At 38.8% G+C, this 14,712-nt stretch overlaps 1 protein-coding gene across 2 annotated transcripts; it reads left to right on the plus strand.

The window, feature by feature from the left end:
* Positions 1-4,538: 4,538 nt before the first annotated feature.
* LOC101469577 (homeobox protein CDX-1) lies at positions 4,539-14,443 on the plus strand. Of its 2 annotated transcripts, XM_076889462.1 has the most exons (4): positions 4,539-5,128; positions 9,514-9,624; positions 10,163-10,311; positions 11,215-14,443. In XM_076889462.1, the coding sequence occupies exons 1-4, from the start codon at positions 4,660-4,662 to the stop codon at positions 11,458-11,460; spliced, it is 975 nt and encodes a 324-aa protein (XP_076745577.1). In that variant the 5' UTR covers positions 4,539-4,659; the 3' UTR covers positions 11,461-14,443. The 2 variants fall into 2 exon arrangements, with proteins under 2 accessions (XP_076745577.1, XP_004556921.1); XM_004556864.3 differs by lacking the exon at positions 9,514-9,624.
* Positions 14,444-14,712: the final 269 nt, after the last annotated feature.

Raw genomic sequence — 14,712 nt, forward strand, 5'->3', positions numbered from 1 at the left:
CCTTTGCTTTATGTTTATGTTCATCATTCACTGTCAGCATCTTAGCATGAAAAGGCCCCGATAATAAGTATCACAAATTAGGGAATGTTTATATTTAGATAATGAGATTTGTCTGCCTTCTATTTTACATACACACACATATATATATATATATATATATATACATATATATATATATATATATATATATATATATATATATACATATACATATACATATATATATATATATATATATATACATACATATGTATATATATATATATATATATATATATATATATGAGAGAGAGAAAACAAATATTCATGTTCTAAATACAGAAGCAGTTTAATCAGAAGCTCCTCACATGACACGATATCGATATAAGAACTATCAAACACTTGAAAACATGAATGCTGGTGTGAATTATTGTGGCTTTTATGTGATTTTTACTGCAGCAGACTAAACTAAATACTCATCAGCGTAAAACAATAAATCTCCCATAAATCCATAAAGACGCAGATAATTCCTCTTCAGGAGGGCAGCGGAGGGGCGATCGGAGGACAGGGAGGAGGGCGGCTTCTGCTGCAGGGTTGCTGGTTTAAATCCCTGCTGCACAGTTCTGATGAGCAAGGCAGGGACCAAAATCTGTTTATTTGCAGATTTGTTTAAAATGTTTAAAAGAGGTTTGAAATCAAATTTAAATAATTAAAAGGTTTGAAGAGTAATAAAAGTTCCTGATTAATACTTAAATAGATATTTACATTTTAAATCAGTAGCATATTTATATGTAAATTGTTAATAATGACAAATGCAGTTCTCTGGAAAAGGAAAAGCATTGGAGATCATAAATGATAACAAAAAATAGTAAAATGTTTAACTTTAGTTGTATTTTTCATTCAAAGTAATCTTTTCAGAGCACATTTGTACTTTTTTAGCACCCCACATGATGCTTACATAGATTTCTTTTTACATGAAACATGTCTAAGTATGTTTTCGTTCAAATGTCACACACCTTTACATACGTTTCCAGAAAATCCTCAAAATAATATTAAAAATTAATCCAGAATTCTGTTTTCTGTTCTGTAAACATCTGGATTTGGTTCACAAGACAAACAGCAGGTGGCGCTGATTCTCAGCCCAATGAAGAATAAGAAACAGAGACAGATGTGTAGCTCAAATAATAAAAATTGTGATGAAAACATCAGATTTCTGTTCACAGCTGACTGTATGCTGGTGCTAGGTGTTGGTGTAAACGGGGCCTGTCAGCTGATCAGGCCGCTCTGATCAGTTCAGCTGCTAAAAAAGTGGAGCTGCTGTTCAGGACAGCGGGGATCTGAGCCTCATGGTGAGGTGTTCAATTATCAGCATTAATAATGGATATAAATAACTGACTTTTCCTTCTTCTTCCTTTTTTATTTTTATTTTTTTTTACATGTAATGCCCTCACTGGATGGCCTCAGTGTTTTCTTACTGTGTTTTTTCCCTCACTCTGCTTCTTTTGATTGTCCCTGCCGGGTCAAATGCACCTGGTCACATGATCCCTGGAGTCTTTACACTTTCATAATGAGTTCATGCAATCCTCTCAAGGAATATATTAAATACAAGACACAGAAGATTTTAGAAGTTTCTAAAATATATATTTGACTTCCCAACAATCAAAACATGAATTCATAAATGATGAAAATTTAGAGTAAAACTGATCATGTGGATGGTAAAACACATCGACCGTGGGACGCCATCACATCAACACAGCCCAATTCTCGGAATTATTGAATCTGAAACATGCAGAGTTTAGGAAGCTCCTGGGAGGGGGGGGAGGGGGGGGGGGGGGGGGGGGGGGGGGGGGGCTAAACCGGCACCAGCAATGTGTACCTAATAAAGAGGCCTGACGAGTTTTTGGACTCACGCTGTCATTTCATGTCAGGTTGATTATAATAAGTAAAGCAAATAACTCTAAGACTCGGGAGGATTATTCAGGACATGCTAATAACTCGTAATAGTACAAAAGTATCTACACAGTGTTTACGTTTATCTCTCAGAGTGTCTGTGGGTTCATGCAGCTCTTCTTTTTTTTTTCTTACATTTCATGACAACTTCTATTTTTAATAATGGCCTTACATTAATTTTATTGTTATTTCTTTTAAAACAACAGATTCTAATATAATTCCAAAGAAAAGTTTTTCTTAGTATAATTTTATTTTTATGGAATAATTAAGCATCATTTTGTATGAAATAACTGTTTTATAAAGTGACAAAGTAACTATTCAGACTCTCACTCAAAGTTGTAGCATCCAAATCGATCTTAAGTACCTAAAGTAAAAATACTCATCGTGCAGAATGACGTACATGGGTTTTTTTTATCATAGTGACTGATTCGTTAAAATGTAGATCACTTTGATGTAGCTTTCATATTAGCAGGGATACACTCGCAGTCCACCCTCTCATCCAAATATGCTCAACCTCTAACTCCAAAAATCAAACATGGCAGCATCGAAAACAGTAACGCTGACGCCTCAAAATGTGACAGCCAGTGCTGTCACCGTGGCTACGCCCCTCTCTTTCTTTTGTATACAGGCTACAATAATTCAATAAACATATAAATCTATTTGATCAAACATCGTCACCGTCTCCAGGGTAAAATGAGCGAAGAGTTTCTCCTCCTCTCCTACACTGCAGCTCCACAAATCATCCAAACTTTAATGTTATAAGATATTTAAACCCACTGAAGCCTCGCATTAGCTTCTGTCAGCGTGCTGTGAAACGGTCGAGCCCTCTTTTTACTTTCAGATCAGGAAGGAGACGAAGCTGCTGCTGACCTCCACTCGACCTTCCTCCTTCCTTTGTCCTGGATGTGTCCTTTATCGACCCCGTTTTCCTCCACAGCTGCATTTTTTTATTTTTATACATTTAAGATTCTTGTTTCTATTTTTTTATTCTCTGTTTGAGATTAAATGGAGTAAAATATATTTAATCTGCTTTTATATTATTTATATTTATAAAACCATGTTAAATTAAACTAAATTGAAAAAACAAAATGAAAAAATACTTGATTTTAATATGAAACGGTTTCTTACAAAATTTGACAGATTGGGATTTATTTTATTTTAACTTTATTTGTACTTTGAAGTAAAAAGTAACGTTTTTAAAAAACAGTAAAAAGTTTTTTAATCTTTTCCACATTTCATTTCATATTTTACATGAACTGCAACAGATAATTTCTTAAGTTCAAAGGTATAATATTAATATGAGTAATTCATTAAAATATACGGTAGATGAAAACATCTAAAAACACAAATTTGAGAATAATAAATAAATAAATAAATAAATAAAACAAAGGAAAAATGTGTTTGACCCGTAAATATTAGTTATTTTATTTTTCGTCCAGTTATCCTCTTTTTAAACACAGTTTTATTTTAGTTATTATATTTGAATGATGCTGCACAAATAAACACTATATGAACTTTGACAGAGAAAAAAATTATTAACCTAAAGCGAAAAGCTGCTTCTGTTCATCTGCCTGTGAAATACTCAGATTTGAATCATTTATTAGAAATCATTAAATCTGGAGACTAAAATGAGGGAAATGTGTCTCACTGACAGGCATCAGAGGAACATGATCAATATTAACCTCCTAACAGATCAGCTGATTACTCAAGATAAATAGTTTAACCCTTTAAATACTTTGATGAACACAGATGATGTTTTATTTACACTCTCGTCATACGGATTAAACAAAATAGGAATCCAAAATTGAAATGCTTCGTTCATGATCTTTATACGTTTTGTCCACATGAAGAAAAAGTTTCCCCTTAAATGTAGAATTCATCAAGAAATGGATCATTTTTACAAAAACGTTTAAAGCCTGATGATTTACAAAGTCTTTTGTTTGTTAAACCTTTAATGAGTTTATTTATTTGATATTTAATATGTTTAGATTGTAATTGCATGCATTTTAATTATAAACACTTTGATATCAGATTTTTTTCTCAGTTCGAGTTCACATTTTAAGATTTCTTCCATTTAAATTTCAGCTTTTTGAAAAAGAAATTCAAGCTCGCTAAATAAACGTGTCTGAAGAAAAGATCATATTGAAAGTGTGATGATTAAAAAATGATGGATGGCTCGGTCTGCCGTCTCTCTGAGGACATATTAGCTGTTTTCTATCATTTTGTCGGATGGTCTCCGTCCCTTTGATGGAGGCCTTTGAAGTCCAGCAGCGGACTGTCATGCAAATGGAGGCCGATAGAGAGGAGCCTGGGACGGGAGGAGGCGGAGGTGAGTGTGGGAAAAACCTGCTGTGGAGTCTCAGTTTTTATCAGGGTTTAATTCAGAAAGAGGTTTTAGTTTTAAAATAACGAGGATGATGTGAGGAGGAAGAGCAGGAGTGGGTGGAAGTGAAGAGAGGAAGAAGAGCGCGAGAGGAAGAGAGGCAGCGTGTAAGGGTGGTGAGGAGAGGTGAGGGAGGGAGATAAGAGCAATAAAAGTGAACATGTGACTGCTGCAGTTTTTAACGGGCAGCTGATGGAGACGGCACAGAGAGAGAGAGAGCGCGCGAGCAGGTGGAGGTGTGGACAGGTAGACACGCGCGCACTCAGAGATTGAAGTTTACCTGCAGACCAGGTGAGAGAGGCAGGCTGGATCCGCAGTATGCTGAGGGAGTCCCCTCACCTGGAAAGATGTACGTGAGCTACCTGCAGCTGGACAAGGACCCCGCCATGTACCCGCACCAGAACCCGGTCACGCGCCACCCGGGCCTGAGTCTCAGCCCGCAGAACTTCTCGGTGCCCGCCCCCCCGCAGTACCCGGACTTCGCCTCCTACCACCACCACCACCACGGCATCGGCAACGAGCAACACCCGGCCCAGCAAGCCCCGCCGGCGGCCGGTGGCTGGAGCCCGGCATACCCGCCTCCTCCGCCCGCGCGGGACGACTGGTCCTCGCATCCCTACGCGCCTCCCGCGGCCTCCTCCGTGACCGGTGCGGTGGGCACCACCCTCGGATTCGGGCCCACGGAGTTCCCCGGCCAGCCGCCTGCGCTGATCCCCGCCTCCCTGAACGCCTCCGCGGGGCCACTGTCCCCCGGCTCCCCGCGGAGGAGGACCCCGTACGAGTGGATCCGCACCTCCGCGCCGCCCAGCAACCCCAGTAAGAACCCCACACCTGTTCCCTCTTAATGCCGCTGATGTACCTGCTAACGAACACCCCAACAATAGCCAGGTTTTTACCTTTAACCCGCTCATGGTTTCGCCTTTAACCGCTTACTCGTCACTTTTCAGCTGCTTGTGGTTTATTTTATTCCTGAAGCAAACCGAGCTCCAACAGTCTGTTTGACATTTTAATATGAGGCTGATATGAGACGCAGTGATACTCAAATGTCTGCACATGTGTACTCAGGTTGGAGATAGCGGCCGCCCGGCACGAAACACGCTTATAATCGATTGATCGGCCTGAGATGAAGTTTGGTTAACGACAAACGAGCCCCTCCTTTTGACTCTTTAAAGTTCAGCAGCAATGATCCTGATAATGGTTTCTTTTCCTTATGACGAGATGATTTTCCTTTTATACATATTCTAAATAAGCTGCATGTAGCCACTCGTGCTCACAGTAAAAAATGATTTAAACGTTATTAATCCGCATAATTGACGTTTGTAAGGCTTAAATTTTATATTTACTTAAATTCCGTTTTCCCCTTTTACTTATGCAGATTTATTCCTGAATAATTTCCCAGATCGTTTTTTATTTTATTATCTGGATGTAATCGTCGTCACTTTGGAACTTAATTTAATTAATTTAAATTTGAACCTCATCACTGACGCTCTATTTATGTATTTATTTTAAACCGCTGTCATTATTTTAATGATTTGGTTTCCTTCAGACTTTCAGATTAAAAGCTCCATATATCACCATGTCACGCAGCTTCACCTCAGTTCGGCTTAATTTGATTTCCTGCCGCTATTTTATTTTAAATTTCTTGCCTAATATTTCCATCCGTCCCATTCAGAGTATTTTTGAAACCTTTTCTTCACGTTTCACTTCTTTGCACCGATTTTGACTGGTACTCGATGTTTATTCGTCGTGGAGGTTTGAACCTGCAGAATGAGTTGGTGCAGCTGTCAGGACATGACGGCTGAAGCGTTCCCACCGGGTCCCGGCCTGTCTCCGGATCAAACGTGTGAAGCCGGTTTGAAGCCTTGTAATGTAAATGCGCCCCGCTGGTCGTGACTCCGGGCAGGCTGAGCTCGGCCTTTGTCCTCCGCTTGTCCCTGGGCGGAGAAAACAAGAGCCGACAAGATAGTTCCCACTTTGAAGTGGGAAGTGTGAATTTGGCTCAGGCTCCGCGGTTTCTGCAGCTCTTACATGTCACAAAACATCTTATCAGCTCTAAAGAAATGATTGTTAAATAACTTCAGCCTTGCTTCATAATGCGTTTTTTAGTGATAATAATTAAAAGCAATAAAATCAGTGAATCAAACTGAACAGCAGGATTGACTGGTGCACGGGAGGAGTTTCCTTTTCTTTTTTTAATCTTACTTCCTAATATAAAATAATACAGGGTCAGTAAGATCTGCCTGAGTGTTTGGGATACGCCCTGTGTTTCACACACCTGCTAAAAACTACCTTCAGCTTTATTTCCCTGAAATGACCTGAAGTTGCATTTGTGATGGACATGAAAAAGGATTTGTTAGAAACCTGCAGAGATGAGAGGTCAGTAAGAGGTTAACCACCGTCCATTTTAAGCAGGGGTGTATCCAGGAATTTTACAGCAGGGTGGCACAGAACGGGGGAGGCGGGGGCCACAGGTGATTAAAATGTTTAATAAAAAATGCATGAATCTGGTGTAGAAAACGTTCTGTAGGGAGCCCGATTCCCTATTTCATATACATGAAAAGTGGCACTGCAACAGACTTTAAACATCATTTATTACTTTATATTGGATAATTGTTTTGCAGCCTTTTAAAAACTCTTTATCGTAAAGGGTCCTGTTAATATAGAGGTTTAGAGACATCACAAAGAAAAGCCTGAACACAGCTCTCTGATTTTGATAGATTCTGGTAAAAAAAATTAATAATTATAGTCTCTATTATCTTTTAACTTAAATATGTGTTTTTCATTTTACATATAAATGAGAAATAAATAAGTAATGTTAGAGGATAAAGCATCTTTCTTTGGGGAGCTAGAGCCGGACTATCAGGTGTTTCTGAACATGAAGCCAACTCAAAGGTAACAGTCGGCCTCTGTCGACCTGCCGCCACCGCAGGAAGTCTGCAGCTGTGCAGGTCGGTAAAGAAAGATTTAGGCGAGTGAGAGTTGCAGCTGTTGGCAAGTAACTTTGGGCTTTTTTCAAAAGCTAAAAAAAGCCCAAAGAACAGTAGTTTGATGCAGATGATGCTGTTTTCAGATGTATTTAAAGCTAAAATCATCAGTGAGACTAACATCTGATTAACCGCCATCCTGCAAGAGTCAACATTTTTGTCAGTAAGAACATCCCAAAACTGGAGGTGCACATGACATACAGGAGAAACCACTAAAAATGACCTCACGCTTCGACTCTGCCAGTGACAGAGAGGGGATAACAAACAGTCAGGTGAATCTTACATTCCTCCACTAGATCTCATTTCATTCTCTGAGTATATGAACTACTTTCCTCAGGTACTGGTTAAGTTAATTTCATCTTCTACTCTATTGTGGATGTGAATATTTAGTTTTGTACTCTTATTATTATAATTTACTGCTTCTGTTTTTATTGGGTGAGACTTGGGGAGCTGTTTTATTCCCGTACTCTTTGTATTTTCATGTTTTACGGCTGCGTGCGGCGCTTAAACGCAAGACTCTTCTGTATGCATGTTGACTTTTATGACAATAAAATAGTGGTTTACATCCACGGAGTCTCGACGGGTGTTTGGAGTGAAATCTGAGCTGTATTCAGCTGTAGTTTTATAGTAAACTGCTGCATGGGAAAACACGCATTAGAGCATTTAACGATGAGGTCATCATTTGCAGGAATTTACTGTTAATAATAAGATGTAAGAATACAGTAAAGAGCTGCACATTTACTCCTGGTAATCAGCTGTAACTCTGCAATAGAAGCTGTAAAATAAAATGCAGTACTTTTCTCTTATTGGCTGTAAGTTTAGAGTGAATGTTTAGTGTTTGTGTGGATTGTCCTTCAAAAACAGACCTGGACTCGTTTGCTTTTTCCAACATTTCCATATTGTTTAGAGTCATATCAGTTTCCCTGTTGTAGATACAACGTCTCATAACTGTGAGTTAACATCCACAAGAAGCACACGTGGACTCAGAACCAGGTTTCGTTAAAGCAGAAATTAGGAAATGAGCAAAAAGTCCTTATTTTTCTTGTATTTGCTCATCAGTTTTAGCTGTCGGTGCCTCTGAAAGCCCATCTTTGGCTCAGTCTGTGCCGTGAGTAAACCTCTCTGTCTTTTTGATTTACGCTCCTTCATTAGCGTCTCCGCTCTCTCGGCTCTTTATCAGCTGAAGGAGAATCAAACTGTTGGTTTTTACTTTCCAACAAATGAAGCAGAAACTCTAAAGTTCAGACAGATGTTCCCTCTCAAACTAAAATGTTTGAGTTTTAATTCGCCCCGGTGAGCGATTAGAGCACAGACGGGGGTGGCACGCTGCTTATTGAGCTGTTGTGTGTTTAGTGTTAATATTGAATCAGAGCGTGTTAAAGAGCCATGAAGGCCTTTTTAATTAACCTTAACACAACCGTCTTGCTGTTATGTGCACACATACATTCACATAGAAATGGAAAATCGCAAAGAGACAAATTCTAATCTGTCTTTGGCATGACTTTCAGTCTCTGGTTTAATCTTCAGGAGGTTTGGGGGCTTTTGTTTTTCACCCTCCGTCAGGGCCCATTCTCTCAAAATCCATCAATGAAAATGTTTGATTTCTTTTTCTTTCCCCCTCCACCACAGTTCCTAGATATGAATACATCATTTTTCATAACAGACAGCACGACCTTAAGATTTATGTATTTCTTGACAGTTAAAGTAACAAAGTAACAAATGTAGGTAACAGAGTATATTTGTGTTGACTAAAAGGAACCAGGCTTTACTGCCTAAACACGACTGATTACATTTCACTGTGCTTTTCTCACAGCAGGTGTCACGAGGTGTTCGAGGTCGACATACAAAACTCAAACCTTTGATCTTTTTGTCCTGATTCTGAGACACATCAACAACTATTGTGTTGTGTAATCTTTTTACATAAGAGTGAATCATTTCAGGGGTTTTTTCTTTTTCTTTTTTGAAAATAATAACATAAATAATGCATTGCATAATATGAAGTGTTTGCAAATAAATAAGCTAACTGTGTGAGTTATTCATGGGATCCATTGACTTATTGGTTAAAAGCACTCTTTAAGCTCTTGGGTGTTTTGGGAGTCCACTTGCATTGTGGGTAATGTAGGCACCTGAGTTAAGGTGGGGGAACAGTGTAGTATACAACCAATTTTCAAAGTTTAATATTTAACTGAATGTTTGAACAGCTCGTTTCATTTTCAGCGTTCACAGTAACACACGAACTCCGGGACCATAAAGGAATAAAAGCAGATAGGGCTCTGTTTTATGCAAATGCAGCCGAGGCGGGGAGTCAATTTGAATGCAGGAGTCATGGTAAGAACACGCAGCTCCATCAGGGTTACAGCAGTTTGTCTCACAGGTTTATAGCACATAATATAAAATGCTTCCACTACATACGCTTCATTCACACTTTTACACACTAATAGATGGTGTGATTTTTGTGTAGCTGAAGCAGATGATTAAACATGGAGGTGTGAGATGTCCTGTGTGCACTGAAGCCATATAAATTATGACTTCAGTGCACGCTGCTTATGTAGAGGAATAGCCTCTAACAGAGTAATATGCTTTTATGGGACTTGGAGTAGTTGTAATGTGATTACTTGACAAGTAAATATATGTTGTAGCTTGGCTAATTGTAGCTAAATTATTCATCTTTCTGCTAAAACTGCTTCAGAAATTCAGCTGACATTGCACAAATCCAGCATGAGCTGAGTGATGCAGCGAGAAAAGTTAAACTGACGTGAGCCCCCTTTAACTTTGCAGTGATTACCTGCAGGGGGCGCATCCTGCAGAAGAGACTTCAGCTTTTCATATAAAAAGTTTTAAAAAATGTTTTGTTTCTGTTTTACAGATGGAAAGACACGAACTAAAGACAAATACCGAGTGGTTTACACCGACCACCAGCGGCTCGAGCTCGAGAAGGAGTTTCACTACAGCAAATACATCACCATCAGAAGGAAGGCGGAGCTTGCCACGGCACTCAGTCTGTCAGAGAGACAGGTACACAAAAGCTAAATGTTTTGTCCTGTTACTGAGAAAGACCACTGAAATATTTGATTGTCCTTTTAAACTAACACGATGGTTTTTTGCACTGACATTATGTCAAAATATAGATTTTGTCAAGTATGAAGAAAACAATTGAGATTCTCCTTTGTTTTAACTGCACAACTTAAAGGTGAAGTCAATAAACCCTCGCATTTATCTCGGCACTGGGAGGATACTGGGTAGGAGGGGATTTATTAATGCACTTCTTCATTTCTTGACACTAAGGCAAACACTAGTAAGGTGTCACATCTGGATCTTTAGCCTGTAAATAATGCTTATTGTTCAGAACTGATATACACAAAACCGACTGTATCATCTGCATACATTCGGTGATTAATTAGTCAGACTGGATCCAATTTAAAAAGGAAAAAACTGCAGTTTTCAAAAGCAGTATGGATGTAGAGACACTCAGAGAGGCTTCTGACCATTGGGCAGGTTTTTTTGGGTGGGGGGTGTTTTGTTTTTTTTAATTCTGGCATCTCCTGTAGCTTAGACGTTAGACGAGTTCCTTTAACCCTGGAGAACCCATGGGGTCAAATTTGACCCCATGGGTTCTCCAGGGTTAAGCAAAAAGAACGAAGCCTTTAACACTGTTAAAGTCCTCAATTGCGATGCTCGTAGAGTGTCTGCAATCAGAGAACAAAGACTGAAGAACTGTTTGTTTTTTCCCAAACGTAATCTTAGGTTTCAGAGCTCAGACTGCTGTCACTAATTATAAGTTAGATCTCAAATTAGTTCAAATTCTTACTGATCGTGCAGAAACAATAATATGTTACTGAAAAAAACGTGCAGTAGTTGGAAGTGTTTGAATAATTCATGTTAATCTGTAAACAATGTCCGACCTTTTTTCTATCCCAGGTAAAGATTTGGTTTCAGAACCGGCGAGCAAAGGAGCGCAAGATCAACAAGAAGAAACTCCAACAGCCGGCTTCCTCAACCACTACGCCAACCCCTCCCACCGGCAGTAACGGCAGCGGCGGAGGAGGTGGAGGCAATGGCCTCCATGCAAACGGGAGCAGCAACGTCGCGATGGTGACAAGTAGCAGTGGGAGCAACGGGCTGGTGTCTCCTTCTCTAGCTCTGAACATCAAAGAGGAGTACTGAGGACGATGTTTTATTGGACACTGACTTCGGGATGTGGACTAAAAATCCTGAACTACAGACTGAGACATTCATCCTGCACATTGCTGTTTGCCTTCTTAAAGCTAAAGTTCACTGAAAATCAGAGAAATCTCAATGAGACATTTTGCTAACAACTTCCAGTCCATCAAATAATTCCCTGTTGTGATTGGATCTGAACAAAAAGGAATCTCTGCAGGTGATTTCCATCTGTCGAAGGATTGGTCAGTCATTAAAGGACAACCATTCGATGTCCAAGACTAACTTTGTGGTGGGTGGAGCTCTGTATTTGGGGAAAAACACATTTTTCACCTGTGACAGATGCTGTTGAGCTCATCACTGCAAATTGATATTTATAAAACAAGTTTTTTCAAACTCTTTAAACAAAAGCCCGAGTAAAATAACAGAGGTACTAAATATAATGCTGACTTTGTGTGCATTGTCTTCTCACACAGAATAGTCTCTCTCCTTTTTCTTTCTTTCTTTTTGTGAAATATTCGTGAGTATAGTGTTTTAAATATTTCATTTAGCTCTATGAAGAGCTGCAGCAGGAAGATACAGGATACAAACTGTACCGTCAGTGTGGAAAACAGTCGTTTTTTAACACTAAATATACTTTAAAGAGGGTATTTTCAAATTATATTAAGTTTGTAGAAGTTTGTTTTCAATTTAATATTGTTTCAATGTTGTTAGAGTGAAATCTTCTTATTTGATCCAAACACTAAACTATAAATGTTATGAGTGTAGCATGAACTAACAAGGTGTGGAAACAGCTGGTGTTCCTCACAGCGACAGCCCCGATGTTACTGATCATAAAACTGTCTCGGATTTCGTGCTAATTTAAATATGACAACTTTTTTGTGTGAGCTTAAAACCCTCGAGCCAGAGCTGCTGCTGAACTTGGCTTGTGAATTCAAAAACTATCTTTTTTCAAAAACTATGTTTTTGAATGCATGAATATGGCACCATGATTGCTTAAAAGGAAGTGCTCCTTTAGTTTGAGTCCATTTTTAGTGTCACCCAGTTTAATGCTGCATTTAATTGAAGCTGGAAATTGGGAATTTTCAAACACAGTGGACAAAGTCCAGATATTGAGCTCAGGGAAGTTCACGACTCACAACATGTAGAACTCAACGTGGACAACTGTAGAAAACTATTAGCTTAAGTGTTTGCATGTCTTTCTGCAGCTTTCTTCATGGTGATTTTTAGGGACCATCTACTTTCAGCCTGTTCAATTAATTTAAAGCTGGAAATTAAGTAGTTATAGAAAAGTTTTTACAAGCTGCTTGAGTAGAATCAAATGTGTTTACTTTGGACTCCAAATTCTGAGACACTTGTAGTCTTGCAGAGTTTCATATTCAGTCAGTTATACCAAGAAGTAACCATTTATTTAAATTTGCCATCCATCAATATTTCAGGAGATTTAGATGTGACACACAGGATGAAATTCTGATTTTGAGAGCAGATTCTGGATTTTTGGATGTTTATTTTTAACATGTTAGTGGAATAACTCGTCCTGAGACATTTCTATGTCCACGTGCTTCTTAAAAAAATCAAATATTTTTTTATATTTTGAACTGATTTTTCAACCAGGAAAGTTTTGTCTTTATTTAAGACTTGAGCTTTGTACATGAGAAGGTTAAATGAGACTTCCGTAGGCATTGGTGCCCACTTCAACAGAAACCTTTGTTTCATGGGGTTTGGTTCTTAGCCTCACATCAGCTCAGATGTCATCAAACTGACCCTGATTCACTCTTTTTGCATCATGTGATCAGCTCATGTTTTACTACTCAAAACAAATCTAGCATTCATAAGTCTCTTCAGGGTCTTTGCACTGTTGTTTCACTGAAGCCTTGGATTCCTTACTCTTTACTAAATTAAGTGTGTTTTTCTTTTTAAGATATAAGAAAGTCACTGAAGTGACGCCACCCAATGTTCTAAATAGATCCTGTAATTTGTTTGTTTTTTGGTTGGGTGTGTTTTGTCTCGTTAAAGTGGATTATGTTCATTTCCAGCTCCATGTTTTATTCTCGAGCTCTGTTAGAGCTTTTCTTCATTAAGGGCTCATAACAATGATTCCCGATTGGCCTTGGTGCAGTGCCCTCCAACTTTAAAGCACACTTTCTTCTGATTGGTAGCCTGCTGACGGTGTCCATGTTTAACATGAACATCTACCACTGCAGATGAAATGGGTCCACTTTAAACTTGTACCCCAAAGTCTCTGGAAGCAAACAGAAGCATGAACTGATTGCTTTTCTTGTTGTTTTACTGGCTGGTGGCCCAAAGGGTTAAAGCAACATGTTTGTAATGTGAAACGGATCCAGCAGATCACCTGTTAGCATATTAAAGGCCCAGTGTCTTCAGTTCACTCAGGATCTTCTTCAGGTGACAGAGATTTAGTCAGCCAGGTTACAGTAATGCTGATTGTAATGGATAAAGCTGTGAAAGTAGCAATCCTGGTTTCTGTGTATGGTAGTTAAACCTGATTTTCCTGGTCACTGCAGCACCTGGAGCTGGTTTCCAGCACTGAGTGGGTTATTTTTCTCTTTTTTAATGAAATTGTTCACTTTAGAATGATACGTGACAAAAACAAAAACTTTTAAGTCCTCACATTTCAGAAGTTGCAAGGATTTTACTTGACTTTAGACTATTAAACTGAGACACTGTGAGAAAAAGCTGTTTTTCGGTCGACTTCAACAGACAAAATACTAACATGATATCAGAACAGGAAGCTACATCCCTCCAGAATAAGGCCCAGATGGGACTACTTTCACTAATCTGGTTACTTTAGTGCTTGTAAACCTATTTAGTGGCACATGGATGAGTGAAGCAGTGGTATGAGTGAGTAAAATCAGTCAAATCTTTTTTGTTGTTCTGCTCTACATACAGTGAATGTCTTGTAAATGTTTATGATCTCACCTGTCAGACTTTATCACATGTATATTTTCAAATGTAATTTTTATTAAAAAGGAAAAGCTTTATCATAAGAGGTTGATGATCTCTTTTTTTCATTCACATAATTAGAAAAGCAGCATAATGTTAAAGAAATGTATTTTCCAGACTAAACAGAACGCCCGAGTGTTACAGTGGAGTTTGTCCTCGAGGCAGTGCTTCTTGGCAGAACTGCTGTCGTTTTTTTCCTGGATGTTGACTGGGAGGAAGGGCTGCTTTAAAGCTGAAGTCAAAGAGCAAAAGTCTTGTGCAGTCAACACCACTGATAAATAACTGGGTGTAACA

Source organism: Maylandia zebra, linkage group LG10 (assembly GCF_041146795.1).
Source record: "Maylandia zebra isolate NMK-2024a linkage group LG10, Mzebra_GT3a, whole genome shotgun sequence".
Lineage (NCBI taxonomy): Eukaryota > Metazoa > Chordata > Actinopteri > Cichliformes > Cichlidae > Maylandia > Maylandia zebra.